Source organism: Simochromis diagramma, unplaced genomic scaffold (assembly GCF_900408965.1).
Source record: "Simochromis diagramma unplaced genomic scaffold, fSimDia1.1 OVJJ01000091.1, whole genome shotgun sequence".
Taxonomy (NCBI): Eukaryota; Metazoa; Chordata; class Actinopteri; order Cichliformes; family Cichlidae; genus Simochromis; species Simochromis diagramma.
In genome coordinates, this window is record NW_024386901.1 from 2,927,427 (window position 1) to 2,954,814 (window position 27,388).

Here is a 27,388-nt window from a genome sequence, read left to right on the forward strand (position 1 = left end):
ACAGAGTGAAGGTTTTATGCTAGATTTTCTTCAATCGTGCCAACAGAATGGGGTGACGCTTAACTGAGCAAAAGAGCCAGAGAAGGAGGAACCTAAAGACCTTCAGTGTCACCAGTGGTTTAGACGCACAGTTTTGTGTTATATTAAGTAAAATAGGATACAGGGATAAACTGTGTAAGTGACTGAAATAAGATAAAGTGACTCATTTTGTGTCAAATAGTGATATAATTGCTCTGTGTTTCAATAGGACAAAACTACTGACTGAAAACTACTGACCTTTGTCTGAATAATAACCAGATGGACATGGATTTATTTAGATACCTGAACAAAATATGTGGACCCCCAGTCTTAAAATAGCCTCTTCTTTTCAGGTTTGAAGCACTGAAACTTGAATTTAAAGATTTACTCCAATTCACAAGAGGATTATCACCTAACACCGATGATGGCTGGTGAAGCCTTTCTTGCAGTTGGATTTCTTTCTGGTCCAGTCAGGGTGTGCACTGACTAGAGAAGCAACATCAGTTTGACACAGGAAAGGGAGTTCCCAAATGGTGAATGTTTTTATAGGGAAACTTTGATATTACAGTGTGACGGTATGAAGCATTTAATTGGGTTAGGATGTTAAAGTTCGTGAGATTACAATTAGAAAAAGACTGTCGAAGTATAGCTTGTTTGGAAGGGTTTCCAGGAGAAAACCTCTTCTCTCTAAAAAGAACATGACAAAGCTACAACTGAACAAACCACAAGACGTCTGGAACAACGTCCTTTAGGCACACAAGACCAAAGTGGAGATGCTTTAAGAGGCACAGTCTGGAGAAACTCAAGCACAGGATGTCAGCACAGATGCCTCTTACACACTGTTAAGCATGGTGGCGGAGGGGTGATGATTTGGGCTTGTTTTGCAACCTTGCATTGTTTGAGTTAACCATGAACAAATGTGAGGCCGTCTGTCTGACAGCTAAAGCTTGGCCCAAGTTGGTTGCAGCAGGACGATGCAGAAGTGCTGTGGTGAGACTGTAAGAAAACAAATACATGGAAAACTCAGTGAACTGAAAAGAAGAGAGGGCCAAAGTTCCTCCACAGCAACGTGAGATGCACACACACCTACAGACAATGTGAGGTAGTCATACAGAAAACTATCAGGTTATCGCTGCTAAACGTGGTTCCACAAGCTATTGAATCATGGGGTGAACTTACAGGACTGCATGTATATGCCATTAATATTTGATTTGACTAGAAGTGACTGGCCTACTTCCAACTAGGAAATGCAAAACTAAATCAAATGTTCCTGAAATAGACACAGACCTTTTTGGCCATATAATTTTAAATTGAAGGACTCAGTAATACACAAGCTGACTCATTAAATTGGAGATTTTTTTGTCAGCGTTCTCAGCAATGCAGTAACTCTGACACTGAATCCAATCATTTGATTGATTTATTTCCTCACTTTGAAGCTGTCCTCTCCGTGCGCTCTGCCATCATATCTCGAGAAATCAGCCCCTGTGCATGCTGGACATGGTGGCTGATTTACTTCCCTGATGGTGGGGATGACTTATTCCTCAGTTAGCTTGGTGACAGAGGGAGCAGAGAGCGCGAGACCTCCAGAGAGCATTTACTCTGGCAGTAATTCAACCAGAGAAAGGCACAGAGAGAGGGAGAGGCACAGGCATGTCGAGCAGGATGCTCCCTGCTATTCAGACACTCACACTCAAGCTAATTTAAAGCCAAATTTCAGATTTCAGCATTTTTTTCCCTCACAGCTGAACTGCGCACATGCATATTGTATGTGTCTTCTAAGCAGAATAACAGAGAAGTCACTCTAAGGCATCACTTAGTTTTGCAAGTAGTGATTTAAAACTGATTATAGAAATAAATCTGTTCATTTTGCAAAAAGAAAAAACAATACTGGATTTCTTTTACTTTGGGATGCAAGTAGGTAGTGAATGCACATACTTAATAACGATCAGATCATTAATGAAAAGAGGGCGTGGTGCACAAGAACCTGTCAGCCAAACATCAAGGATATACAAACAACTATCAAAATGATTCACAGGCATTAAGATACTGATCGGTGTAAAGAAACAGAACATGCAAAACCTACAAAAATGGACTTGAAATATTTCCCTGGATCACGAAGAATGATTCAGCCACATGAAGTAATATAACAAACAGAAAAAGCTGCTCTTATTCTACAACAAAGTGTTAGTCAATTCGTCCTTCTCTGTTGCATGTTTGCATTATTAAAACGCACAAATCTACTTTCATTTCCTTTAAAAAGAAAGCGTTTCCTAAACCAGCAGGACACGGGTTTACATGCTTGAGTGTGATTCAACCAGGAGTATTTTCTTACATTGCACTACATTTTCCTACATTTTTGTCATTGTCAGAGTAATCTAAGTATGGGGATCCAAAGTGTTCAGCTAGCAGGACAGTGCATTTAAGATTAAATGAAAATGTACTGTGTTTTTTGAGCAAGTTCATCTAATTAGCAGCCAACAAATAAAATCCGAGGGAAACCGCCCACTGATTAACTCGGATCGCAAGGCTGCTTACCTCTAACCATGTAAGGAATGGCAATTTACTTATTACCGCAAAGCCTCGGAGAAGCGTGGCGGCCTGTTCGTGCTTTAGCATTTGAGAGCATCTGAGTCTGGAGATGATTTGGATTTTATTATTCACATAATGCATCAGGGATGAGCCCTCTGAGTCCTTGTTTCATAACCATAGTCATAATCACAGCCATGACCCTGCGCTACTCACTGTGATGTAGACCCGATGTGAGATATGGAGAATGAGAATTTGTATTGGGCGGTGAACTTGCTATTTGTACTCATTAAAGAGAGCGACAGAGCCACAGTACACCCGGTGCCATCTTGCCAACTGTCTTGGCTGCTAATCTGCAGCTATACTGTCTGGTTAGTCTGAAGGAAAAAAGCAGAACCATCCGCCAGTGGACTGCCAGGCAGTTATCTTCATTACTGTCCCCTCAGCTTACTGCCTTCTCTTAACATCACACTCATTTTCTCTTCGTCTGTCTCATCTTTGTCTCATCTACTAGGGTTCTCTCATTTTTTTTCACTATCCTCCACTATCTGTCTCTCAATCTCATGTTTTAATAGCCGACAAGCCAGGCAATAATCCCTCTATTATTATTCTTGCCGCAGAGAAAGGAAAAAAAAAGAAATATCCCAAGGGGGCAGATAGAACGCCATTTGTATGATATAAATGTGATTACTTTGGTGAACGAACCAGGCTTCAGAGACACTGTCTCTGTGTCCAGAGTTGTGGTCATCCAGTACATGTGGTCTGTGTAGTCGCCAATGTGGCTGAAGAAGACTGATCTGTACTAAAAGGTCATTTTACAATCTACACTGAAGAGTAATGTTTCAATATTGAGCTGTGTTATGATAGAGGAAACATCTAAAGTAATGAAATTCACGTTTGAGGCTGTGAGCTAATGTTCCAAGATGTAAAGTCATTTTGTCAATTTCTTGCTTGGGTCCATGAATAAAGACATTCTGTCCTTTCTCGTCTTCATTGCTGCAGGCTGTGGATCTCTGTACCAGCTCACTGCACGTCTGAGGGCCGCTCGCTCTGCCCCGAGCCATGCCAGACGTGAAGCCTCCCCCGCCATGTGACTACCCCTCTACCTCCTCCGTCGCGGCCTCTGCCGGCTCCCCTGCTGGCTGCACCTCTCCGCTCGACCTCGTCATGGACGTGGAGCCCTGCATCACCAACCTCCCCTTGTCTCCTGACCCACTGTCCTCCTTCCCCCGGCACAGAACCAGCGTCCCTCACTATCCAGGGTTTCATGGTCCACCTTTTCCCCTCATGGCCCGGTGTAACAGCAGCACCTTGCTTACAAACTTGGGGCTCAGGTACTGTTCCGGCCAACAGGGCGGTCTGGGGTTGGAGCCAGGTCAGGGAGCAGCATGCATTCATACTGGAAGCAATGGCAGCAGGCCTTACAGGAGTATGGAGAACTTAAACTGGAACACTCTGGCAGATTCTGGTCTGTGCTCGCTCAGCAGTGCTCCCTACAGGAGCGTGGACAGTGAGTTTATCTTACGCTACACCTCCACTAGCCACTGGTATGATGGGTCTCCAGACAGCTCCCATGGGCTGGCACCCAACCCAGAAAGCCTGGCGTTTTACCCTCGACCCGGACTGCCCAGGAAGGACCTACCACTCTTCCCTCAGTTGCTGTTTCCAAGTGGTGTGGATGAATGGGATGCGAGGAAGGGCCTAAGAGAGAAACTCCGCCTTCAGAGTGCAAGGTCAGCTGTTGAGCCTCTGAAGCCCCTCCCACTGCGTCCTACGGTGTCCCCGTGCGCTGTACCCATGGAACGGGAGAGTGTGTATCACGGGAAGTCAACAGGTCCTGTTTCCAGGCCGCCCACTACAATGCGCATCACCAGCCCAGAGGAGATAAAACAGGAGGTCTTGAGGCGTTTACAGCTCCGTCGGCAGAATAGTAGCCCCAACCTGGCTCTCCACAGCGCCCCATCCACCCAGCAGGCAGTTAAGACATCCTACACAACAGACAGTATTTCAGGTAACAGAAGCAGATCAGACTCTACATTAGAGCCTCGAAGACCTCCTTTGGGACGCTTGCATATACCTACTTTTGAGGAGTTTAAGAGGATGCGGCAGATGGAGAGGAAGCAGAACCTTGAGTCCACAGTGGATGCTACACCATCTGAAAAACCTGTAGCTGACCTGCAGCAAGACCTAGGAGCATCAGATGGTGCGATAATCCTTTCAGACCCTTATTTCGAAAAGCAGAGAGAAAACCCCGAGGCCATCACGTCCTCAGAGAAACGTACATTCAACACTGTGAACGCTAACGGCACTGCAGCTCCCGCTCCCTCCTCCATCTCTGACACCAGCACGTACTCTCCCATCCGCACGGGGCCCTCTCCACGTTCACCCCTGCCGCCCCAGGGTGGCTCGGCCCAGGAAAAGGCCAGCAACGTAGGAGGGGATGATGGGAGTGCCAAGCGTAGGAGGAGCAGTCTGGAACCTGCTGGGTCAGTTCCCTTTCCGCCCAGCAGGGAGAAGTGGGAACGACCCTCCAGCTGCTGCCCTGCTCTTCTGCTGGACGGGACCGAACTGTCTAGCTATGGAGCCAAGATCTATAAGATGAAGGATGGTCTCATTGGCTCTGCACTGGACCTGATCAAGAAGAGGTTAGTGGAAGAGGCGTGGCAGGAGAGAGAGGAGTGCTGTGTATGTGTTAGTTGTTGTAAAGTTAAACTTAACATGTTGTCTATAGGTTAAAATACATAATATTGCATAATAGTGGTGGGAACAACCATGACTATGGAGTTGTTCCCTATTTGTCTGGCATGCAACTGCACACATATTGGCTCCATCACAACCAAAGATACATAATGTATCTTGAATATATCCTTATTTATTAAAGATCAAGACCTTTGGGCTCAAGGAACAGGTTTATGATTAACTCTTAACTTGCAGTACTAGTACAGCAAAGTGTATTTTGTACATACAGTGGTGCTTACAAATAAGCACGTTCTTTTAAAATCCAGTTAAATCTTTCTAATGGAGAAATGAAATCTCACAATATACATTATCCGATCCTTGTAGGGGCTTACAACCGCTGAAGTGCATGTGTTTATCGGTAAAGTATATGCAGGTACACTTCCAGCGTTGTATCAGTGTATGCCCGTCCATCTGTTTAAGCCCGCACGTGCTGTTGTGTTATTGATTTATCTCAGTTATTGTGATAACAGCTGTCGGAGCTAACAGGGTTGGCTCTGCAGACGAGACTGTGGGCGGGAGCCTGGCATGAGGAGGCAGTGACAGACTGGAGGACGCAGACTTGTTGTTTCCCTGGTTCTCCTCTCTCAGTGTCATCTGTTGGCTAAATAAATGCAGGCTTCACTCCACTGTGGTTCATTCTGATCAAGGACAAACAAGGGTAGGGTGTGTTTTACAGCACTGGGCACCCATTTAGGTCTTCTTGCAGTGTAAATATTAGACCCCGAACAAAGAGCTGCTTGATAAGGTCAGTTGAGAAATATAAACTCCCCCCCCCCCCCCCACCCCACCCCACCCCCCAACTGCCTGGTTTTGCTAAATGAGAGATAGACGGTATCTTTCCCTGCCAGTCTGGACTCTCCGCTCACTGTCGCTCCTTTGTCTGCACTGCTAGAAAGAATGATGGATGACTGCATGAAGGCAGCAGAAAAATATCTGCTGCGTGTGTGCGATTGTATAGATACAGAATATGTTCAGTATGTAAGAGAGCAGAGCTGTAGTCTAAGGCTGCAACTAACAGTTATTTTATTTTATTTTTACGATCAGGCTTTATAGACTATAAAAGCGTGAAAGATGCTCCAAGTGATGCCTTCAGCAGGCTTGTTTCTTTTCCTTTAATCTTTATAACAAGACCAGTATTAGCTAGCAGCTCAGTGGACCTGCATTTGGTCGCACTGGTTGTGAGCATTACAGCTATTATAGTTATTCTGTGTTAGTTTGAATTATGATTGTATTTATGACCAATGCGAGAGACAAGCTTTAAGTTAAATTAGTATAAATATTATAATATAAGCAGAACTTTTTGAAAGCAGTTGACACATAGTCTTAGCAGACATCCAGAGTCTCAGTAAACTCGTCGATCAGAGCCTCATCAGGGAGGTTGTGATAACAAATATCGCCAAACTAACAAATACCAAAAATTAAGGATATTTCCTCTTTAATTGAAATGTATTTTAGTTATGTATGCATTGTTTTTCACATCCATTTTTGGTTTTAGTTGAATATTTGCTTAATACTGCTAAACACAAAGAACAGCTGAATCTGAGACTCTTTAAACTTTTAGAGAGACGTTGACCTGACGATGGGGCTATACGAAGCATGAAGAGATGAGGGAAGTGAGAGACGTTGGTTTTTGCAACAAAATTTTGTGGCAGTCTTTCCTAAAAAATTCTGAACGCTTTGAATAAAACCCAGAAATCACAGTGACAGTAAAGGAAACAGTTTGAATGTCCCTGCAAAATTTCCCGACAGTCAGCCCAGCAGTTGCAGAGCTATTTCACTGTCTCCCAGTCCACTAATCAATTACTCAGCTGATGCTGTCAGCAGTATTACAGTGCTCGTAAAGCCCGTTCACATCTCCAGCATCCGGAGCGGATTCTTCTTTTATGTACAAAAAAAGCACCCATAATGCAACACACCTCGCACTCTCCTGAGATTTAAATACAGCCCGAGGCTCTGTGAATGTTTTAATACTTGGACATTTATTAGTTAATTAAACATGACAGTATGCTGTGTGATCGCTGCACCCCGAGGTATCTGACGTCCGTCGCGAGTCTCTTTGTTTAGGTGTATCGTGCAGGGCGTTGTGCTTTAGCTGCGCTATTACAGTAATATTCATATTATTACACCTGGGAGCGTTTTTTCATAGGTTGAAGCATAAAGCTGCACCACTGAGTTAATTGCACTCTGCAGTAATAGTGTTATATAGAGACGTCAAGAAGAAGGCGTGCATGAGATTTTATTTTTATTTATATCTATTTTCTGTGTATTTGTCTCAATTGATCGCACTCGCCCAATCAGATTCAAAATGAATTAATTTGAGAGATAGATGGATCAGTGAAGGTGACAGCCAGGCTAATTTTGGTGTCACGCCGTGCAGTGTTGAGTGCTGATCTATCACATGCAGCGGTTTCCTGATAAATTAAACTACAGGTTATTGGATCCCATGCATCATCCAGAGTGTGACAGCTAATACTGTGATAGAAATGCATTTTAATGACAGTTTGTTCAACGGGAAAGCGATCGGATGCTTCAGAGCCGGGGGATTAATTGTATTGGGCTTTTTGCCACACTTTGATTTGGACATCTTCATCTGCTGTGCTGGTGTTTCTTGAGAAACAACGTGCAGGTTGCCAGAGTTTCATGCAATTTAATCTGCAAAGAAGAAAGTAGTTGAGCTGAAGCGCACGTAGCTGCCACGCAGCATATGAAGGACGTTGAAAACATTTTTTTTACGACATGTCCAGAAAGGGCTCAGCAGTTTAACTGCTTTGGGAGGGACAGAACTCAGAAAGACACTGTTATGTAAGAACCATTAGAGTAATAAGACCTCGTGTTAAGTCAGCACACACACGCTGAAGAGAAGCCAAAGGAAATTTAATAGCAGAGCTGGTGCTGAAACAATGAATCGACTGGTTCTGGGCCCCGAGAACACCAATGAATTTCTTATTTTTCTATTGGTTATTTGCCGTATTAATATCTTTGAGTTATTTTTTTCTACCATTTTCCATCAATGTATAGATTAAACAAACAAGTAATGAAGCATTCACAAGCTGAATGAATACATACTATGACTACTCTATTTATGTAAGTTTAGTAGTGGCTATCACTGATATACCTACTGTGTGGGTCTCACTTGTGACTAGTTGGTTTTCAGACACTGTTGTGCTGTTTGTGGTGTCGAAGGACCTTGGCAGGGATTTTTTGGTCGATGTGGGTTGCAGGGTGTAGAACAAGCCTGTGCTTCCCAGACCTAAAACTCAAAGAGGTTTAAGTCTGGGAAGATTAAAAGACGGGTCAGTGTAGAGCTTTCTCAGAGATTCCCAAAGGAAAACTGCCGTATAACGACATAATCAATCTTATTTATTCTACCAGTTAATGTTTTAATGTTGTGGCTGATTGATGCTTTGTTGTTGTTACTTAAAACACAATGGAGAAGACATTTCACTCAACATTACAGTAAAGCTCGAGCCAGTTTTACTAAACTCTTGGGTCAAATTCTTGAGACTAACCATCCTCTGTTCTTGTCAAATACACGCCTTTGTGAAGAAAGTCAGTATATCAGGAATTTACAGCCTGTCTTTCCCTATGAGAGCACAGACATCATCGAGACTCCGTTATGGGTTGTGATCCCTGGGGCAGTTAAGCTCGCCTAGCTAATAAAAAAAATCACAAACACCTTTATTTTGAGTAAAATGTATATAAAAATATGTCAAACTGATGTCACAACTTTTTTTTTTTTACAATGATTGCAGTAATATGGTAGTATCCACACATGGCTACTGGACCGTGAAGTTTAACAGTGCTGAAAAAACAAAATCAATATACAGCATAGCAGTTGGTTCTTTCTCCTGAAGTTAATGGCATAAACAAAATGTAAAACACCACAAATCAATATTTCCTGTATTATTAACACTTCATTTAAATGACTTCACGAAATCACAAAGGACTTAGAGAGAGGGACGGAATAAACAGGGTAGGCCAGGAATGAACATAGACTGTATATAAAAGAGGAAAGTACCTGTTGGTTTGTGAAGTTCTGTTTCCAAGCCTCAGTGTTAGCTTTTTGGCCGTTATTATGATGGTTTTGTTGAGCCAGAAATGACCATATTTGGAGAAAGTGCTAGTCAGCTAACTAGCTTGCTAGCTAGGTTAGCAAGTAGCATGCAAAGACAGTATCGGACAGACACAGATACTTGCTAATCAGTGCTAGCACATTCAAATATTACTAAAATTTAATCTTGAACAAACTGTTAGAAAAATTAACCACACAGGAAACAAAGTTATTTGTCAGATAATAATATTAAAAATGTTTCACAAGGAACCGAAACTACAAGTGGGTCCAGTTATGAAGCTTGCAGATAGCTACCAGCTACCAGTCCGAATGTTAAGCCTTTATAAAGGTTAAAAGGTTGACCACATAAACGTGCAGACTTCTTGTGCTGGTGTAAAGTTGTGCAGTTCAGCATTAGATTTTATAGCGACTTTTGGAGGGCAGCGGACATCATCATTGTGCCGCCTGTGTATAATTAGCTTTTAAGTTGTTTTAGTCCATTCTCCGAGTAGGGCACATTTACTGCATGGCTCGGCCGCAGAGTAAATGTCCCCTAATAAACTCAGTGTAAACGAGCTCTAATAAACTCATTGTACTCATTCACTGATGCGTTAAGTGAATCACAACAACGATCCCTGGCCACTTTTAAGGTGCACATCTTGTGGTGGATTTGTATTTGCTTTGGTCTGTTTGTTTTCTGCTATTACAAATGCTCGTATAAGTCCCCACAGGCATGTATTTGTGGTTTGTGTGTTCAAGGATATGCAATTTCCAGTGTAGTGAAATTCCTGTGCAGCAGTTTGTCACTGACTGTGTGCTTTTTTGGGATGTCACAGATCTCATGCTGTCTGTGTGCAGCAAGAACGAATCCCCAGTTGTCAGACAAAGGAATGAAAGAAAACTATAATGCCTCCACGTGTTTGTGCGTGGCCGCGAAAAGGCATTGTCCCCGTGGTCCGTGGGGTTCAGGTGTTAATGTCTGCTGGTGGGCCTAATTACTGTGCTCCTGAGGAGGAGCTTAGGGTTGGCGGGTGGGCTTTGGTGGCCACAAAAAGAGGAGAGGGATTGATTTGGAAGTCTGGGTGGGTAAAGGAGGAGGTGGTGGTTGGGTGGGTGGTGGAGAAGACATAGCAGGAAGAAGAAAGGCATGTGAGCTGGAGAAGGAAGACTGAGGAGTAATGAATGACAGAGATGCTGTAAGCAGAAGAGGGCTCTGCCAGAATTATAATTTCCCCCTCTTCCTTCATTCAATACCTTTCCCACACGTCTTGTTCCCTCCTCTTTTTCTTCTATCCCCCTTATCCTTTTGCTTTCTATTCCTTCCCTTTCACCCCCCCCCCCCCCCCCAATCTCCCACCCTTCTCTTCACCCATCTCTCTCCCTCCCCTCCTCTCTACGTCTATCTCCCTCCTCTCTTCACCAGCTGCAGTGCAGAGATCTCCGCCGAGACCCCCGTCAGGCTGTCAGGTGACCGGGACGGAGGCTGTGACATCACCGCCCCCTCGTCCGACTGTCAGCCCTCCGCCGTTGCCATGGCAACGTCGGCAACGGCCTGCGGAGCCAAGGCTGGCGAAGAAGCACCTGCAGGAGAAGGAGGAAGAGAGGAAGCAGGAGAATGCGTAAGGATTCTTTCTCTCTCTCTTTTTTTGTTTTTCATGTCTTAACAGCGTTCCCCGTGCGCTCCTTAGGTTGCTTCTGCTTTCTGCCGTTGCCTCGCAGTGTGCAGAAACACGCTGATCTATTGGTATTCATCGGTGACTGGGACAAGCAAGGGGACTGCGACACGCACACATGCACATCCCTCACATATACTGATGCAGAGGTATTTGCTGAGAACAAGCATGCAGCGGTCTGTCTTCCTGCTACAGCTCAACGACTGAGGATGCAGTAAAAGAAAAAAAAAAGGAGGATTAAGCACCCCTCCAGCAGTGAGCTGCTGCTGGTAACTGAACGCTCCATTCCTGCTCTCTGCGTGCCTCCTCTCTCTCTCTGCTGGCTGGCTGGCTGGCTGCAGCTTGACACCAGGCTCAGCTGCAGCTAGCATCGTGCTCCTCTCTGCAGCTGCAGACCAGAACAGAAGAGCCGGACTGACATGGAGTCATACCTCGCTTGCATGTTGCAGCAGCTGTTAGGTAGCTTAGACAACAGATGTCGAGGTGCGTTTGCTTCTTTCTTGCCTTCTTTTATTTTAAATTAACAGCCTCTGCATTTACCAGAGAAACGGGTGTTATTAGATAATTTAGTAGAATATGAATTATTCTCCTTCATTTTATCCGATAGCTGCGAGCTGTGTGAAGCGATGGAAGTCTTGCACCTTTCAGTCATATTTAGTTGCTCTATTCGTGTCTACGGTTAGGAAGATAATGGGCAATTTAAAGCCATTATATGGATGTTATAGGGGATGCTGACGATGCCTTTGGGGTGATGAGGAAGATGCTATAGGTATGACCTTTGAACTTTATATCTCAGGTTGATTCTCAGGGGCTTGAGAGACCCTAAAAGAATTTCAGAGATCACTCGAGGAGTGTTTGTCCATGCTGAATGCTGCAGTGTTTGGGGAATTCCTTGCTTTAACCTCTAAAGAATTTGTCATCTGGAGGATATCTCTCATCTTCAAGGCTGGGTGGTTTGAAGTTGCGATAAGAGCAGAATTTTCAAAGCGTGGCCTCGCTGAATTTACAGCCTTTTTACGAGACTTGGCAGACGATTAGTGCTGCAACTGACTGTGAAATTTGGATTCTTGTCAGTGCTACAAGCCGGGATCAGAGCGATAACCAAAATTTGTTATGTAATGATGTCATGCCAGTGAAGATGGTGACACTGTGCATGGTAACTGCTCTCACAGGCACACACACACAGAAACACGCAAGCTGGAATTTCAGTCTTGTTGTCATTGCCTTCTTTAGTACCTCAGAGAGCTTTGCCCTCTTTCACCTGTTGCTATAGCAACACGACCATTTGATTGACACACGTGTCTTTCCAACTGGCAGCACGCTAGTCTGGGCTGCAGGCGCTCCAGCTCGGACGCAGCCTATGAGCTGGCTGAGACGGTGAGAGCGCAGCGTGAGTGCCGCCTGCGACCCCACTACAGTGACCCCATGCCGGCCGACGCCTCCAAGCGCAAGCAGCTGGAGATGAAGATTGCCGCCGCCGCTCGACTCCACGGCCACCGTCGAGATCGCGATAGAGACAGAGACAGTGGTAAGTGCAGAACAGGTGTGCCACATTGTGTTCCTTCTTCTTCCTCTTTAAGTGTGTAATCCGCTGAGGTTTTAGTTAAATTAAATGGAGCTACTTTGGATAAAGAAAATCCCACAAATAAGGACGACTTCAACAAAAATCTCAGTGTCACTGCAGCTGAAACGACACAGACGGTGAACTTCCATCAAAGGATGTCCATGCGTCAAATCTGGTTGGAAGTGTTTGGGTTGTAACACAAATGCAACTGTTAAGAATATGTGTGTGTTGCTCAAATATCTACCTCAGTAAACAGGAGCCACACACTAATCAACGTGATGCTTCCTTCATCCTTGAATCCAACTTTCCAGCCAACATCACTAAGGTCATTTTTAATGAATGTCACCAAAATCCAAGCAGTAAAGAGTCCCTGGTAGATTCTTCACAACTGGTAAAACACTTAAATTTATTGCCTCTACTTTGCTTCCACACAAATATTTCCAAGCTCGAGTCGAATGACCCTAATGAATAAAATAAAACATAACTCAGGGGGCAGGTAGCTATTTAACATGTAGGCTGCTGGAAGCCTACATGTCAGTAAAGCTTTCTGGATTCTGTATCACTTTGACTTTTAAGAGATATAATACCTTTGACATTAAAATCTTGTCCATGTTCTGTGTTTTTGAGATGATTTTTAGAAATCATGTACATCTCAACTGCTGTGGGTTGTTGAGTGTAACTGCACAATGGCAGGTAACATTATCTTATGATTAGTTAGAAAACTGGCAACAGCACTTTAAATTTGGGGAAAAGGGCCTCTCAACTTTTTTTAAAGCTATGTAGGTAACCTTAGAGTGTGAATGAACTTCAGTATATTGTAGCCACTTTTCTCAGCTTTGATTTTGTACCAAAAGTTATAAAGAATACTGCTGATTGGTGTATTTTGGGGTTATTAGAGACGTACCTGCAATCAGAGCCTGTGATGTCCACTACAGCTGTCTCTGTCAGGGTACCTGGATCCTTGACCCAGTGTTGTCAATTTGGACCTTTTGCTATTGTTTCGTTTCCCCAAGCATGTTTCCTGTTTTATTCTTTTAGTCTTTTGTCCTGTGCGTTGTGTTTAGTTCTACTTCCTCTGAGTCATTAGTTAGATTTATTCCAGATGTTTTCTCACCTGTTTCAACTCTTCCTTATTATCCAGTCTATTTAAGCCCTCAGTTTCTCTCAGTTATTTGCCTTCTCATTGACGACTGGTCGTGTGTAAACTCAGTTGATTTCAGTGACAGTCGCCTACAAAGCTGGATGGTTTGTATTTAGGCCTATTTCCTGTCTGCTAGCATGGAGCAGGTGGGGTTCATGGGTTCATCCATCTACAAAGAGGTGATTGAGATGTTTTGGCTTTGTTTTTGGGGGACTGTCAGGTCATCTATCTATGTATACAGCCTCAACATACAGTGGGGCAAAAAAGTATTTAGTCAGCCACCGATTGTGCAAGTTCCCCCACCTAAAATGATGACAGAGGTCAGTAATTTGCACCAGAGGCACACTTCAACTGTGAGAGACAGAATGTGAAAAAAAAAAAAAAAAAAAAATCCATGAATCCACATGGTAGGATTTGTAAAGAATTTATTCGTAAATTAGGGTGGAAAATAAGTATTTGGTCAATAACAAAAATACAACTCAATACTTTGTAACATAACCTTTGTTGGCAATAACAGAGGTCAAACGTTTACTATAGGTCTTTACCAGGTTTGCACACACAGTAGCTGGTATTTTGGCCCATTCCTCCATGCAGATCTTCTCGAGAGCAGTGATGTTTTGGGGCTGTCGCCGAGCAACACGGACTTTCAACTCCCGCCACAGATTTTCTATGGGGTTGAGGTCTGGAGACTGGCTAGGCCACTCCAGGACTTTCAAATGCTTCTTACGGAGCCACTCCTTTGTTGCCCGGGCGGTGTGTTTTGGATCATTGTCATGTTGGAAGACCCAGCCTCGTTTCATCTTCAAAGTTCTCACTGATGGAAGGAGGTTTTGGCTCAAAATCTCACGATACATGGCCCCATTCATTCTGTCCTTAACACGGATCAGTCGTCCTGTCCCCTTGGCAGAAAAACAGCCCCATAGCATGATGTTTCCACCCCCATGCTTCACAGTAGGTATGGTGTTCTTGGGATGCAACTCAGTATTCTTCTTCCTCCAAACACGACAAGTTGAGTTTATACCAAAAAGTTCTACTTTGGTTTCATCTGACCACATGACATTCTCCCAATCCTCTGCTGTATCATCCATGTGCTCTCTGGCAAACTTCAGACGGGCCTGGACATGCACTGGCTTCAGCAGCGGAACACGTCTGGCACTGCGGGATTTGATTCCCTGCCGTTGTAGTGTGTTACTGATGGTGACCTTTGTTACTTTGGTCCCAGCTCTCTGCAGGTCATTCACCAGGTCCCCCCAGTGTGGTTCTGGGATCTTTGCTCACCGTTCTCATGATCATTTTGACCCCACGGGATGAGATCTTGCGTGGAGCCCCAGATCGAGGGAGATTATCAGTGGTCTTGTATGTCTTCCATTTTCTGATGATTGCTCCCACAGTTGATTTTTTCACACCAAGCTGCTTGCCTATTGTAGATTCACTCTTCCCAGTCTGGTGCAGGTCTACAATACTTTTCCTGGTGTCCTTCGAAAGCTCTTTGGTCTTGGCCATGGCGGAGTTTGGAGTCTGACTGTTTGAGGCTGTGGACAGGTGTCTTTTATACAGATGATGAGTTCAAACAGGTGCCATTCATACAGGTAACGAGTGGGGGACAGAAAAGCTTCTTACAGAAGACGTTACAGGTCTGTGAGAGCCAGAGATTTTCCTTGTTTGAGGTGACCAAATACTTATTTTCCACCCTGATTTACGAATAAATTCTTTACAAATCCTACCATGTGGATTCATGGATTTTTTTTTCACATTCTGTCTCTCACAGTTGAAGTGTACCTCTGGTGCAAATTACTGACCTCTGTCATCATTTTAAGTGGGGGAACTTGCACAATCGGTGGCTGACTAAATACTTTTTTGCCCCACTGTATAAACATTGCACATATTCCTATGGTGTATGGCACTGACCCCATCACTGTGTGATGGGATTTGACTTGATGCTTCCTTCCTGTGAACAAATGCCAGCACCTTTACAGAACTCTTTGTCCTCATTACACCTCTGACCTCACCATGAGGTGAATCCAAATAAATTGTGAATGAGCCTCCAGCTGAGCCTGGCATTTGACATCCCATCCCATTTTTCTTTTTTTAAAAAAGAAAAAAAGGCTTTTAAGAAATACATTTGTTCTGTTTTTACATCCCTTATGCAACTTGGAGTCTTGCTTGTCACTGAACATTATGGCCGTTGGACCCTGTCCTCAAGTCCTCCCACCAAACACACACACACAAACTACCCGCTTATGTTCCCTGTCAGTTGAAGACCCATTACACTAGTGCTGGGCAAAGGAAGTCCATCAATACGACATATGCTAATGATGACCTTGCTGGCCTTTTCCCAGAAACCTGCGTTTATTTGATTGACAAAAACTGGAGGGTAAATCCATAAACATTCCGATTGCTAATGAATCTGATCATCCTCACATCCCTCTCCCCAGCACCCGCAGCAATTCGTGGTCGCTCAGAGCCTCCCGGTGAGGAGCGCCAGGCAGTCTTGGGCGTGACTCGAACCGGACAACACCGCTGGAGCACCATCAGCAGCCTGAGTGCAGACAGCGGAGTGGTGGGCCTCAGCGATGAGCGCGACGAAGAGGACAACGAGCCTCGCCGTTACCGCAGAAGCCGGGGAGCCGACGTGGAACGAGTGGACAGCGGCATCGGGCCGGGTCTGTCCCGCACCTGGAAGAGACCGTCGGCCTCTCTGAGAGCCTGGGAGGCCCAGAGACCGTGTCCGGACTGTGGACTGAGGGACGGGGCCTCGAAAGAACGGGGAGAGCGCATGTGCGAACGTTGCTCCAAGCTGCGCATTGAACGCAAGGAAGCCATCCTGGAGTTTCTGAACACGGAGTCAAGCTACGGCGAGGACCTGCGCATCATCAAAGAGGAGTTTTACTGCCCCATGCAGAGTGCCGGGCTGCTGACCGCTGAGCAGCTCGCCGTGGTGTTCAGCAACGTTCAGGAGTTGATAGATGTCAATGAACGCTTCACCGAACACCTGCAGGACAGCATCGATCAGGCCTTTGACCAGGTGACCCACACTCTCTGTCTCTCAACACACATAAATACCAGCTGTGCATGAGCAAAGTTGGCATCTTCTGGCTCACAAACGGATTTCAACATCTCCTGTTGTTGCATAATTCACCTTTAGGGTCACACTAATAATGTCATTAAATGCCATTGTTTCTTTTTTTAACTGTTACTGAGTCCAAATTCAGATATATGTAGAAGTACACTTTAGAGATTCAGTACAAACATCAGAACCACAAGTTTAAGCACACGCATTTACATGTATACACTCAAAGCAATTGCAGGTAAAAATGTTTGTTTCTCTCACAGCGACGACGAAAACAAGGTCACTTGTTGTCAAGTAGAGGAGAGGAACCATTAATCATGCTCTCAAGAATATGCTTACATTAACAATGAGTGGCTGTATACTGTTTGTGTAGTGATGATAGTGCCTGCAGTAAAGTATCAACAATTCTGGACATCGTCTCAGCTATACAGAGCACTTTAGTCTTCTTTTTACTTATTTTGGCTTAACACATAACAAATCAGTGGTTAGCATTAAAGCTAAGGAGCATTAGTGCTACTGATAACTGTAAACATTTGCCTCTTCAACAGCTTATCCCAGTTGACATTGGGCGAGAGGTTGGGTACACCATGGACACTCTAACAAAGAGTGAAAAATAACATTCAAACTCGCATCTAAACCCTGCTGCTGATTTAGAATCACCGGTTAACCTGGCACACGTGTCTCTGCACTGTTTACCCTTTGGCTGGTCCAATCTTCCTGTGAGCCAAATATAACTACACTAACAAGTCAGTAACATTAGTTAGCTGACAGCCCAGCTCACTGGCTGCAGCAGCAAGAGGGAGAAAAGATGAAGGGAATTACAATTTACTTGCAAAAATATAATGAAACTAAAAAGTGTGTGTGTTTATCAGAAAGTCAGCAGTGTGGAGCATGCATGGGTGGATGGAGAGCAAATAATAAAATAAACCTGAAGCACACACTGTGGCTGTGCTGGTCCGAGCCTGGGAGTTACATGGTCACTGCAGGAGGGAGGGAGCTTTTACAGCCCAGCTCACTGGGCCCAGGTGTTGCTCTTGGAGCTTATTACCCTCCTATTAGTGTCTGCATAACACAGTACAACAAAACAGAGACGCCTAGTGCCTCATCAACAAGTTTGACAGCAGTGATGTCACCAACGTCTGTTTTATAAATCAGAGTTAGTTGAAGTTAATTCAGTTAACTTATCATCCCTCTGCATTCTGTCCTTATATAGTACAACGCAAGGTAGATGGACTGATATTTATACAGACTGTTGTGCTTCTACTGAGATCTCAAAGCACTACACTCGCACATACAATTTAATTATACACACACACACAAATGCTCCGGTCGATGCATCAGGGGAAATTTGAAGTTCATTGTCTTGCCAGGTAAGCTTTAAGTATAGAAGCCAGGGATCAAACTGCTAACCTTCTGAGCAGGTCAGAAAGATCCTGAGCCAGCTTTAGCCAGTGGTGAGAGTTAAACAGTGAAGAGTGCAGGAGTCCATCCAGGAGATGTGTCTGAAACAAAAGTACAAGCTTTGTTGCTGCAGCCCTGTTTACAAATTGTTTAGAAAGAAAGGTTTTTTTTTTAATTTGTTACAAAACTCTGAGTAATTCCAGACTCATAAAGCACTTTGTAACACAGGTTTTTGAAAAATGCTCCATAAATAAAGTTCTTATTACTAAAATAAGTTTCTTTAAGGTCAAGCACTAAGATCATTCTACTTATCTTTAAAGAAAGAAATTTTCTTAAAAGAAATTTAAAGAAGGAGAGCCAACAGCCTTCTTAAAAAATGTCGGCCACCTTGAATTTCAAATGACTAAAGGTCTAAAGCAGGGGTGTCAAACTCAAATACACAGTGGGCCAAAATTCAAAACTGGAACAAGGTCGCAGGCTAACATTAATATTTATTGAAAAAAAAATCTTCCTCCAGATTTAAGAATGAATCTTTTCTTATGGACTCAAACAAGTTTTGCTGAAAAACTGAATATGGAACAAGCAAAGCTTAATACTAAACAATATATATATTAGCTGTATAATACCAGTAGGCCAGCTCTAATAATAATTTGGTATGGCTTCGCGAGCCAAATGTAATTAGGCTGCGGGCCAAATTTGGCCCGCGGGCCAGAGTTTGACACCTATGGTCTAAAGAGTCATCAGAAAACAGTATATGTGCCACTTTTGGTACTTTTATTACTTATTTATTTTTGTTTGTGCGTATTCTGAAATATCAGCTGATCATTTCTTTCTTTCAGACACATAAGACATGAACAAAATCCCTGACATTTGTTATGTGTAGGTAGTCATTTACATATTTATGCTGTTCAAGCACATGCGCCACAAACAGGGAAGTTGCAAAGCGTCTTCTGTTGGAAGAACTCTAAATATCAACGCTCATATCACAGTTGAAGGGTGTCTCTCCTAGCTCTGTTTCATTTCTGCTTTTCTCAGTGAGACGCATGAGTCTTAAAATGCTCTCTGTATGATACTGTACTTAGTTACCATTTGTTTTACCTTAAAACAGCTGGTATATCTGGGACTAATAATTTTTGGGAGTATTACTGTCACTCCCTGATAACTGCTATGCTCACTAATTAGTACCCTTGTGTGAAGTGATGAGGCGAGAGCCAAGCATAAAGTCTGCACGTACCACTTTGGACAATGACTTTTAAGGCCGTTGCTTTCCTGTGGTTTGATTTCAGGGAGATGAAGATCTGCTGACAGTGTACATAGGAGAGATCTTTCTGGAGTTTGTCAACATGCTGCCCGCCTTTCAGACCTACTGTCTGCAGCAGTCCACCTCAGTCAACATGCTGAATACACTGGAGAAAGAAAAAGAGCTGCTAAGGTACACACAAAGTACAAGGACTGGTCTTCCTGTGGCTCTGTGTGATGGCAAAATTGCTGTGGGAGCTTTCTCTTGTTCCTGCCACGGCTGTGCTGTGTAATTCTTAATGGAAAGGACAGCGAGTTATCACTTATTCAGAAGATGTTCTATTTCAAGAGCAGAGCTGCAATGATTCATATTTTTAGACAGAACTGCAGCTCACCCATGACTCAGGCTGTCTTATGATTCCATTAATCAAGTTTTTAAGAGTTTCCCCAAAGACATACACAGACTGTAAGAATGTCTCCGTTCTCATCGTCCTCTTGTCTCACTTCTCTCTTTAGAATCTTCCTGGATGTTTCTCAGAATGACAACACAGCCCTGCGTCGTATGAACCTGCGCTCCTTCCTTATGGCGCCCCTCCAGCGCGTGACCAAGTACCCGCTTTTGTTGAGCCGCATCATTAAGGTCACTCCCGAGTGCCACCCCGACTACGCGCGTCTCCGTGAGGCCAAGAGTCGGGTCGAGTCCCACCTGGAGCACATCAACATGAAGACCAAGCAGGAGGGCAACGGGGTCACCTGGTCCCTGCGCTCGTTCCGCCGCGACAGCCGCAAGAACCGGGAGGTCATCAACATCGAGATGCGAGAGGTGTCGATGAAGACGGTGGGGTGGGCGAGGGAAAACACGCGATTTGTCATGGAGGGGCCGCTCCAGCTGTCCCAGCCGGCGGACGGTCAGTGGGTGAAGAAGGGCAGCAAGGCTCTCAAGTTCCAGAACGTCCAGAGCCTGCTGATGGTGAGGACGCAGCGGGCGGTTGAGGGACTGTGCGCCGACCTGGTGGCTCGGGGGGATCAGATGGAAAGCGGCGGAGAGAGCATTCGGGACGGAGTGCTGGTTCTGATCAAGGACAAGAGCAGCGGGAAGTTCACAGTGCTGAGAGAGCCCATCCGACTGGGGAACTGCGTGGTGTCGACAGATCCGGACTGCGAGGACACATTCGAGGTGCTTGACATCCGGCGGGAGTCTTTCGTTTTCCGCGCCTCGGACAAATCTCGCACCCAGCAGTGGTTCCACCAGATTAAGAGGTACGCTCGGGACTTGGGCACCTGGAGGAAAAGACGTAACGCTTTGCCCAACATCATGATCAACACGAACCAAACGCGGTCCTGAGACTAACCACCACTCACCTTTGTTACACTGTAAATAACCTCCTACTGCAAAAATCAGCCGACAACAGGAAGCATTTCCGAGTGACTCCGCTGTCATAACTCATTAGAATTCAATAACAATAAATAAAAAGGGAAGAGAAAAAAAAATCTCAGACTCTCATGAGGGCAAGAAAACGACGAAGCACTTTGTTTTTGTTACGAAGCTGTAAGTGCGCCATACTGTCATAAAATATTATGTATGTAGATTTAATTTGAAACTGTTACATTACAAGAGCAAAGTCAGATTCTTGGACGACCAAATGAAAAACAAAGAAAAAAACTTGGGTCGATCTCGTCGGCCTTGATTGTAAAGACTGTTTGCTCTCGGAGAAGCAGAGCTGTGTTTTTCAGTAAGTAACGTGTGTCTGTTGAACAGCATGACTGAACATGACCGACTGCAACGGGAAAAATTGTAACATCTTTGGTTTTTTTAGTTCCTTTTCTGTTTTTTAATACAACACAGTGTGACGTAAGAACATTTCTCAAGGCAGAAATGTCGTCCACATCTTTTTGTTCGGTGGTTTTCGTTTGTCGTCACCGCCCTATTGTGTCCGTGTGCCGCCCTCTACTGTACATTGGCGGTAGGGCAATCTTTCACTGCCAGATAAGCAGTGGAGCAGAGCCTCTCAAAACGGGCTGTACAGACCTCCCGCGTCACCGTCTTTCAGTGAGAACTCACGTAACAGCAATAATCTCTGCCAGTTTCAAAGTAAGTAGCTACTGTATATGCATTTCGTTTTCCTGAGGTTTTCCTTTTGGCGTTCAGGTGTTAATCCTGATTTACCGTGTCGTTGGGTTTTATGTGGCACATTTAACTGGAGTCTGATTGGTCGGTGGGCACGACTAAAGCTTTCCCTAATGCTAAGGACGCCTCTGTTACGGTCATTAGATTTAAGTGCCATGAAAGCAGTTTGTGAAGAGTCTCGTCAGTCCTCTTTCTTGGAACATCCTGTCAAACTGGGTGACGTCAAACAGTACCTGTGTGTTAAGTGCAGAGTTTTTCCAACCTCGGCTTCAGGACCTCATGTGGAGACCACCACTGGCCTCTGCACAGTTGTAATAATGTAATAACAGAGAATCAACAACCAGTTTTTTGTATTATTGAATGATTTGCTGGTTGTTTCTTCAACCAATCATTTGGTCTGGCATCAGTAACTCCTAAGACTCTTCTTAGGAGACTCACTATATTCAGATTTTAAGAATATCACTTTTCAGTAAACAAACCACTTAGAATCACTGACTTTCTGTTAATAGACTAGCTATTATGACTTTAATACTTTAACCGATTCAGTTATGCCACCATTTCTTGTCCATCCCACCCTCTGTGTAGCTGTGAGAGACCAAAAAAAAGGTTCTGTTGTGAAACTCTGGCGTTAAGGTTGAAAAAGCCTGCTACCTTGACGACAAACGCCTCAAAGAAAAAGCATCCAAACCATCTCGTCGTGACGCAGTTTCAGCTGTGTTATGTGACTTAGCGATGAGCTGTTGTGCCTTGGTACTTGATCACTGTTAAATGAAAACTGACTGAAGTATTTGCAATCCGTCATAGTAGCATTAACCTCTGAAATAGACTCGTCTGCTCTCCGTCACTTGACCGAGATTCATTTACAGGCAATATAATTATTCCTTCGACAGTCCCTGACTGCTGATGTGATCGACTGATCCTCTGTGTCTTCTTCTAATTTGTGTTTTTACTACTCATGGTGTGTTTTGTTTTTTTTATTATTTAAGAAAGCTTTATTTTGTTTGATGCACTTTATTATTATGATTCAGTAATAGTATATTCTCCAGTGTAACTGCTGGTAAAAACTCTGTTACACAGTCATTACTGTTGACCATACTTGATGTAAAAGAGGGACTCTGGTCGACCGAAGCCGATTCCAGCACTTTGAAACTATAAAGTCGACCCAGTCATCGAAACCAAAACCACCAGATAAGACCAATGCTGTTATGTTATGAAGTAGCACGATCACTGTGTTTTGGAGGGCAGGGCTGCTCAGCTCCACACCAATACGCCTGTACTGTTGGAGGACGCAGTTTCAGATTTAAAAAGAAAAAACTAAACCTGCAGAGTTTCATTAAAGTTTCTTTTCCTCATTTGTGTATGAAAGACCTGACGTTTTATTTCCTCAGTGTAATATATTGTGCATTATATTAAAAGATTTTAAACACAACCTTTATTGTTGTTTTTTTTCCTGTATAAAGTCTTATATAACGTAGATGTTTGTACTCAGAATCATTCGCATCATCTTTAGGATTTCAAAGACAACAACACACACTGAACAATTGAGATCAATTTATTTAAAACAAAATCACAATATAGAAGGAAACAGTGATTTTTTTCTATATAAAAACACCATTCAGCAACATTAAAGTATCGAAGCAAACTGAAGCATGGACGCCCACAACAGAAACAAACCTTCAAGATGTTTCTCTCCATGAAAAACAAATGGACACACTGTACTACACACAGAGACGTTGGCACTATGCTGCAAGGGTTTCTTACTGTATGAAAACAAAGAACATACCTGACTCATCACAGTAGCTTTATGTCATATGAAGTGCATCTTTGTCTTTTCTTTGGCTCGTCCTCTCCCAGAGCCTCGTTTATAAATGCTACTGATGGAAATCCAAAACCTTCTGAGTTCAAACGCTTTAAAAATGTATGAATCGGTTGTTACTCTCTTTATGGATTTTAGATTTAATATCTCAAGTTTGAGTGGACCATCTTCTTTATAAATGAGGCTCCTAGATATTTTTGTGGGGTTTTTTTGTTTGTTTTTTTAAACAATAAAAGTCAGAGTCCTAAGAAACACCGGGCATCAAATGCTGGTAAACAACACAAATACTTGTTTCTTTTTTCTTTGTAAACACATAAAAACAATGACAGAATAAATGAGCCTGGCTGGAGCGCTTCACTCTGAGCCATCTTAAACAATTAAGCATCAATACACTGTAAAGAAATAATAAAAATTTGACTGTTGCGAAAGAGAGTGAACAGCTGCAAAACCAGCTCAGTTTAACAGGGATCAGAAGACTGAGAACGTGTTTCCAAAACCAGCAACAAATCAAACCGTCGATAGTAAATCATCTGATGGGGGGGCGTCGCCGCCTCTGCTATCCTTTCCGACAGACTGCCATCCACCTGACGCACATCTCACGCATGCATTTGCACAGATATACGCCGATAAGCACGCACACACACACACAGTCTGTCTTCGGTTGCTGGGGCCTCAGGCAGATCCCTGGCTCTCATGTTCCAGGTGGTGTAAAATCTCCAATCTGCAGCAGCCATGGAGAGTTCCCAGCTTGGGGGCGGGGCAGCCACCACGCCCTCCTTCTCCCACTGCCAATCGCACCCTCGCCGCTCTACTTCTCACCAGCGGCCTCGGGCTCCTTGGCCAGACCGCGGATTGACAAGTCATAAACTACCTCTTCGATTTTCTTCACGTCGTACTTGAGGCCGTCGTAGCGCTTCCTCAGAGGGTCGTTCTTCAGGTTGAGCAGGCGGAAGCCCGAGTCCAGCTCGTTGATGAAGTTGGAGATGCGCAGGGGCCGGTTGTAGTCTCCTGCTGTGACGCTGTTTACCGCCAAGCGTGACTGGATCGACAAACAGCATGGTGAGTTAAGGTCAACTTATACACAACAAATCATTGTTTACAACATTTTTGGAAATAATCTTACCACCAGATTTATGGACAGAAATTACTGCAATAATATCTTTCTTCCCCAAAACACACACCTGAATGCTCCAGACCTGCAAACTGGCAAAACTTCTGCTTTTATAGAGGAGCTCAAACTTGCTGATGATCAATTAATCAAGTGCTTGTCCTCATGATTCCTAGAATGCATTTAATATATAGAACAATACTGTAGGTAGCAACATAACAATTAACAGTAAACTCACCAGTTCACTTGCCATGATCAGGACACCTGCCAGGTAGTCCTCTACATCGAGGTGGAAGCCTTTCTCTCGCACCACTTCGACTACAAGGTGGAGAGAGAGGAGGAAGCAAAGATTAGCCGACTTTCTCCAGTGAGACTTCGACTTTATGACATTAAGCGGTACCTACTCCCGAGTATCTGTGCCACTTCTTCCCGCTTTACAAGAGTTTCACTCTCCAGGTAGACAACAAACGCTGCTAAGAAAGCCAGACGCTGCAGGACAAACCGCCAGTGTTCATGGAACCTAAAGAGAGAAGAAGAAAGCCGAGAAACAAAGATAAAAACACTTGATTTCTTAAGGATATCCTGCTCACAGTGAGTCCTGTTTCTTTAGGGAGCCAGAGGCACATAAATTAAAATACTTAATAATAAAACAAGACAGTTAAAAACACATTATCAGCAAAATTTTGCGAGTTTTGGTTTCATGAACGAAATAACAAACATTCAAAAACTCATTAGCGTTGCATAATCATGACGATAACTGTAATTGTTGAGAAGAAAGTCATTCCTACCTATAATACTGCTCCATAGGAAATTTTGTTTTGAGTTCAGCAATTTGTGTCCTGACTGTGCAGAACAGCTCCCGCGCCTTCGCACATTTGCTGGGAACTAAAAGGGAGAAAAGAGAAGATTATCATACCAGAGGTTCAAAAATCATTTTATCCAAGTATCTACAGCTCCACGGGTCACTCACTTTCTTTGAATCCACTTGGTTGGTGGACACTCTGTAGTACTGTTAGTATTTCCCTGGCGGTCTGTTCCAAGGTTTGAACCACCTTACGAATATCCTGTGAAAAGAGGGAATGAAGAACAACAAAGCGTTTAAAGCTTCTACTAAAGTCCGAATAAAATCAATATACCTTTGCCACTTTGAATACCTAAGATGCTTACAACAAAGTCTATAAGACAGAAGAACAGATTCCCTCTCTAAGCAAAAATGTGTTTCGCTTGTCGTTACTTCACTCAGATGTTTGACCTTTATTGTGCAGAGTGATACATGTGCAGAATTTGACACTACGAGGAAGTTTTCACAGTCACTGCTGATGTGGGGATAATTGCTCTATCTGCACATTAACTCTAAATGTGCATGCATCGCTGCAAGACCTGACTGCTCCCTCTCATTCCCACACATGTACTGTCTCGCTTCAAATGAAGCATTATTTATTCCTCTTCTCTCCAGAGCATACTTCCACCTGCTTTCTACTCTCATTACAGATCACAGTGCCATCTGCAAACATTATAATCCACGGAGACTCCTGCCTGACCTCATCTGCCAACCTGTGCATCACCCTTGCAAACAAAAAGGAGCTCAGACCAGATCCCTATTATAATCTCAGCCCCACCTTGAACTCATCTGTCACTCCTACCGGACACCTCTCCTCTGGCTGTCTTCATACATGTCCTACACCACCCTCATATACTTCTCTGCCATTCCTGACGGTGCCACAGTTCCTCTTTATCACATGCTTTCTCTGTATCCACAAAGACTTTCTCTGTACTTCACCAGTACATTCATATATTCTACATTATTAATGGGCAATGTTATTTTTTGTTTATTTATTTTTACCCGGGTATATTTTTCAATGGTTTAAAACCTGTCTTAGGGTGATACAGCCACAACCAATCAGCAATATTCGGAATTAAAGCTATCCCGCATTAAATTCACTAATTTTTAAATTAACTTTGGTTGGGGAAAAACGCTTTACAAGCGTGGTAAAAACACTGGAGCTTGATGATATTTAGATTTCAGTAAAAGTGATATTTATTGCGAACTGTTATCGAGCATGAATTAAATTTATTAGCTGATGCAGTTAAACCATAATGTCCCATTTACCAGGGTTAAATATTTTCATTAAACGTTTAACGACAAGTCTTCGGCTCTGGTTAGCTGCTAGCTAGCAGTCTCTGTGAGCTAACGCTGTGCTGTTCGTGCTTACCTCTCTGATGTCCTGGTCTGCGCTCAGGAAGCCCTGGATGTAACTGAACATCTCGGTGACAGACATTTCTCTTCTGAATCCAGCCGTAAGCTTGATACCGAAAATGAACCTTCCGCAGCTATTCAACACATCAACGTGCACGAGAACCGTCAATCTCCGCCTCCAGCTGGCGCCTGGTGATGATGTCATCAATGCATAAATCAGAGCCTTCTTCTTCTTCTTCTTCCGTATAGGGTTTACTGGGGGTTGGCAAACAGCAAAATGGTGCAGTACCGCCACCAACTGGTGTGGAGTGTGAACAGAAATGACAAAAAAATAAAAATAATAAAAAAAATTCAAAGCCTCTCGAACAAATGGGTCTGCCTTAAAAACCAAAATACAGCCCGATAACTTTCACTTATAGAGGTCGTGCGAAACAAATCAATCAAGTCCAACTTCACGTCCATATCGTCCAGCTTTTTGAGCAGTTGTCTCCTTTCAATACCTCTGACAATTCAAGAAAACATGTTCTATTGTTTCCTGTTCCCTACTGCAGTCACACTCCCCTGTACAGTGTTTACCTATTAAAAACAATGTGCTATTTAAACCAGTGTGTCCGAATCTCAGTCGAGATATAATCATCTCCTCTCTCCTGTTTCTGCCTGTACTTCTCATTTCCCCCACCTTCCTTTGGATTTTATAAAACCATCGCCCTATCCTCT

General features: G+C 43.7%; 2 protein-coding genes across 3 annotated transcripts in view; one reads left to right on the forward strand and one right to left on the reverse strand.

The window, feature by feature from the left end:
• si:dkey-91i10.2 (uncharacterized protein LOC555224 homolog) overlaps positions 1–22,979 on the forward strand; it is a 73,836-nt gene extending 50,857 nt beyond the window's left edge. For both annotated transcript variants that reach the window (XM_040034801.1, XM_040034799.1), the window contains exons 3-8: positions 3,547–5,189; positions 10,758–10,953; positions 12,325–12,535; positions 16,148–16,737; positions 19,470–19,615; positions 19,939–22,979. In XM_040034801.1, the coding sequence (XP_039890735.1) occupies positions 3,607–5,189; positions 10,758–10,953; positions 12,325–12,535; positions 16,148–16,737; positions 19,470–19,615; positions 19,939–20,767 (3,555 nt within the window). In that variant the 5' untranslated portion in view covers positions 3,547–3,606 and the 3' untranslated portion in view covers positions 20,768–22,979. The remainder of the gene's footprint in view (positions 1–3,546; positions 5,190–10,757; positions 10,954–12,324; positions 12,536–16,147; positions 16,738–19,469; positions 19,616–19,938) is intronic.
• Positions 22,980–23,084: 105 nt separating this feature from the next.
• Positions 23,085–26,877, reverse strand: tsn (translin). The gene is made up of 6 exons (XM_040034806.1): positions 26,688–26,877; positions 25,445–25,538; positions 25,263–25,359; positions 24,879–24,994; positions 24,713–24,792; positions 23,085–24,405 (listed from the first exon to the last, which is right to left on the reverse strand). Exons 1-6 carry the CDS (start codon positions 26,874–26,876, stop codon positions 24,175–24,177), a joined length of 807 nt encoding a protein of 268 aa, XP_039890740.1. The 5' UTR covers position 26,877; the 3' UTR covers positions 23,085–24,174.
• Between the last annotated feature and the right edge of the window lie 511 nt (positions 26,878–27,388).

Bases quoted from the DNA above. Each gene is read 5' to 3' on its own strand.
- tsn (XM_040034806.1), bottom strand. From the start codon at position 26,876: ATGACATCATCACCAGGCGCCAGCTGGAGGCGGAGATTGACGGTTCTC. The intron at 24,995-25,262 runs GTAGGAATGACT...TTCTCTCTTTAG, and splicing joins CCTATGGAGCAGTATTATAG to GTTCCATGAACACTGGCGGT. The intron at 24,406-24,712 runs GTGAGTTTACTG...TTGTCGATCCAG, and splicing joins TGATCATGGCAAGTGAACTG to TCACGCTTGGCGGTAAACAG.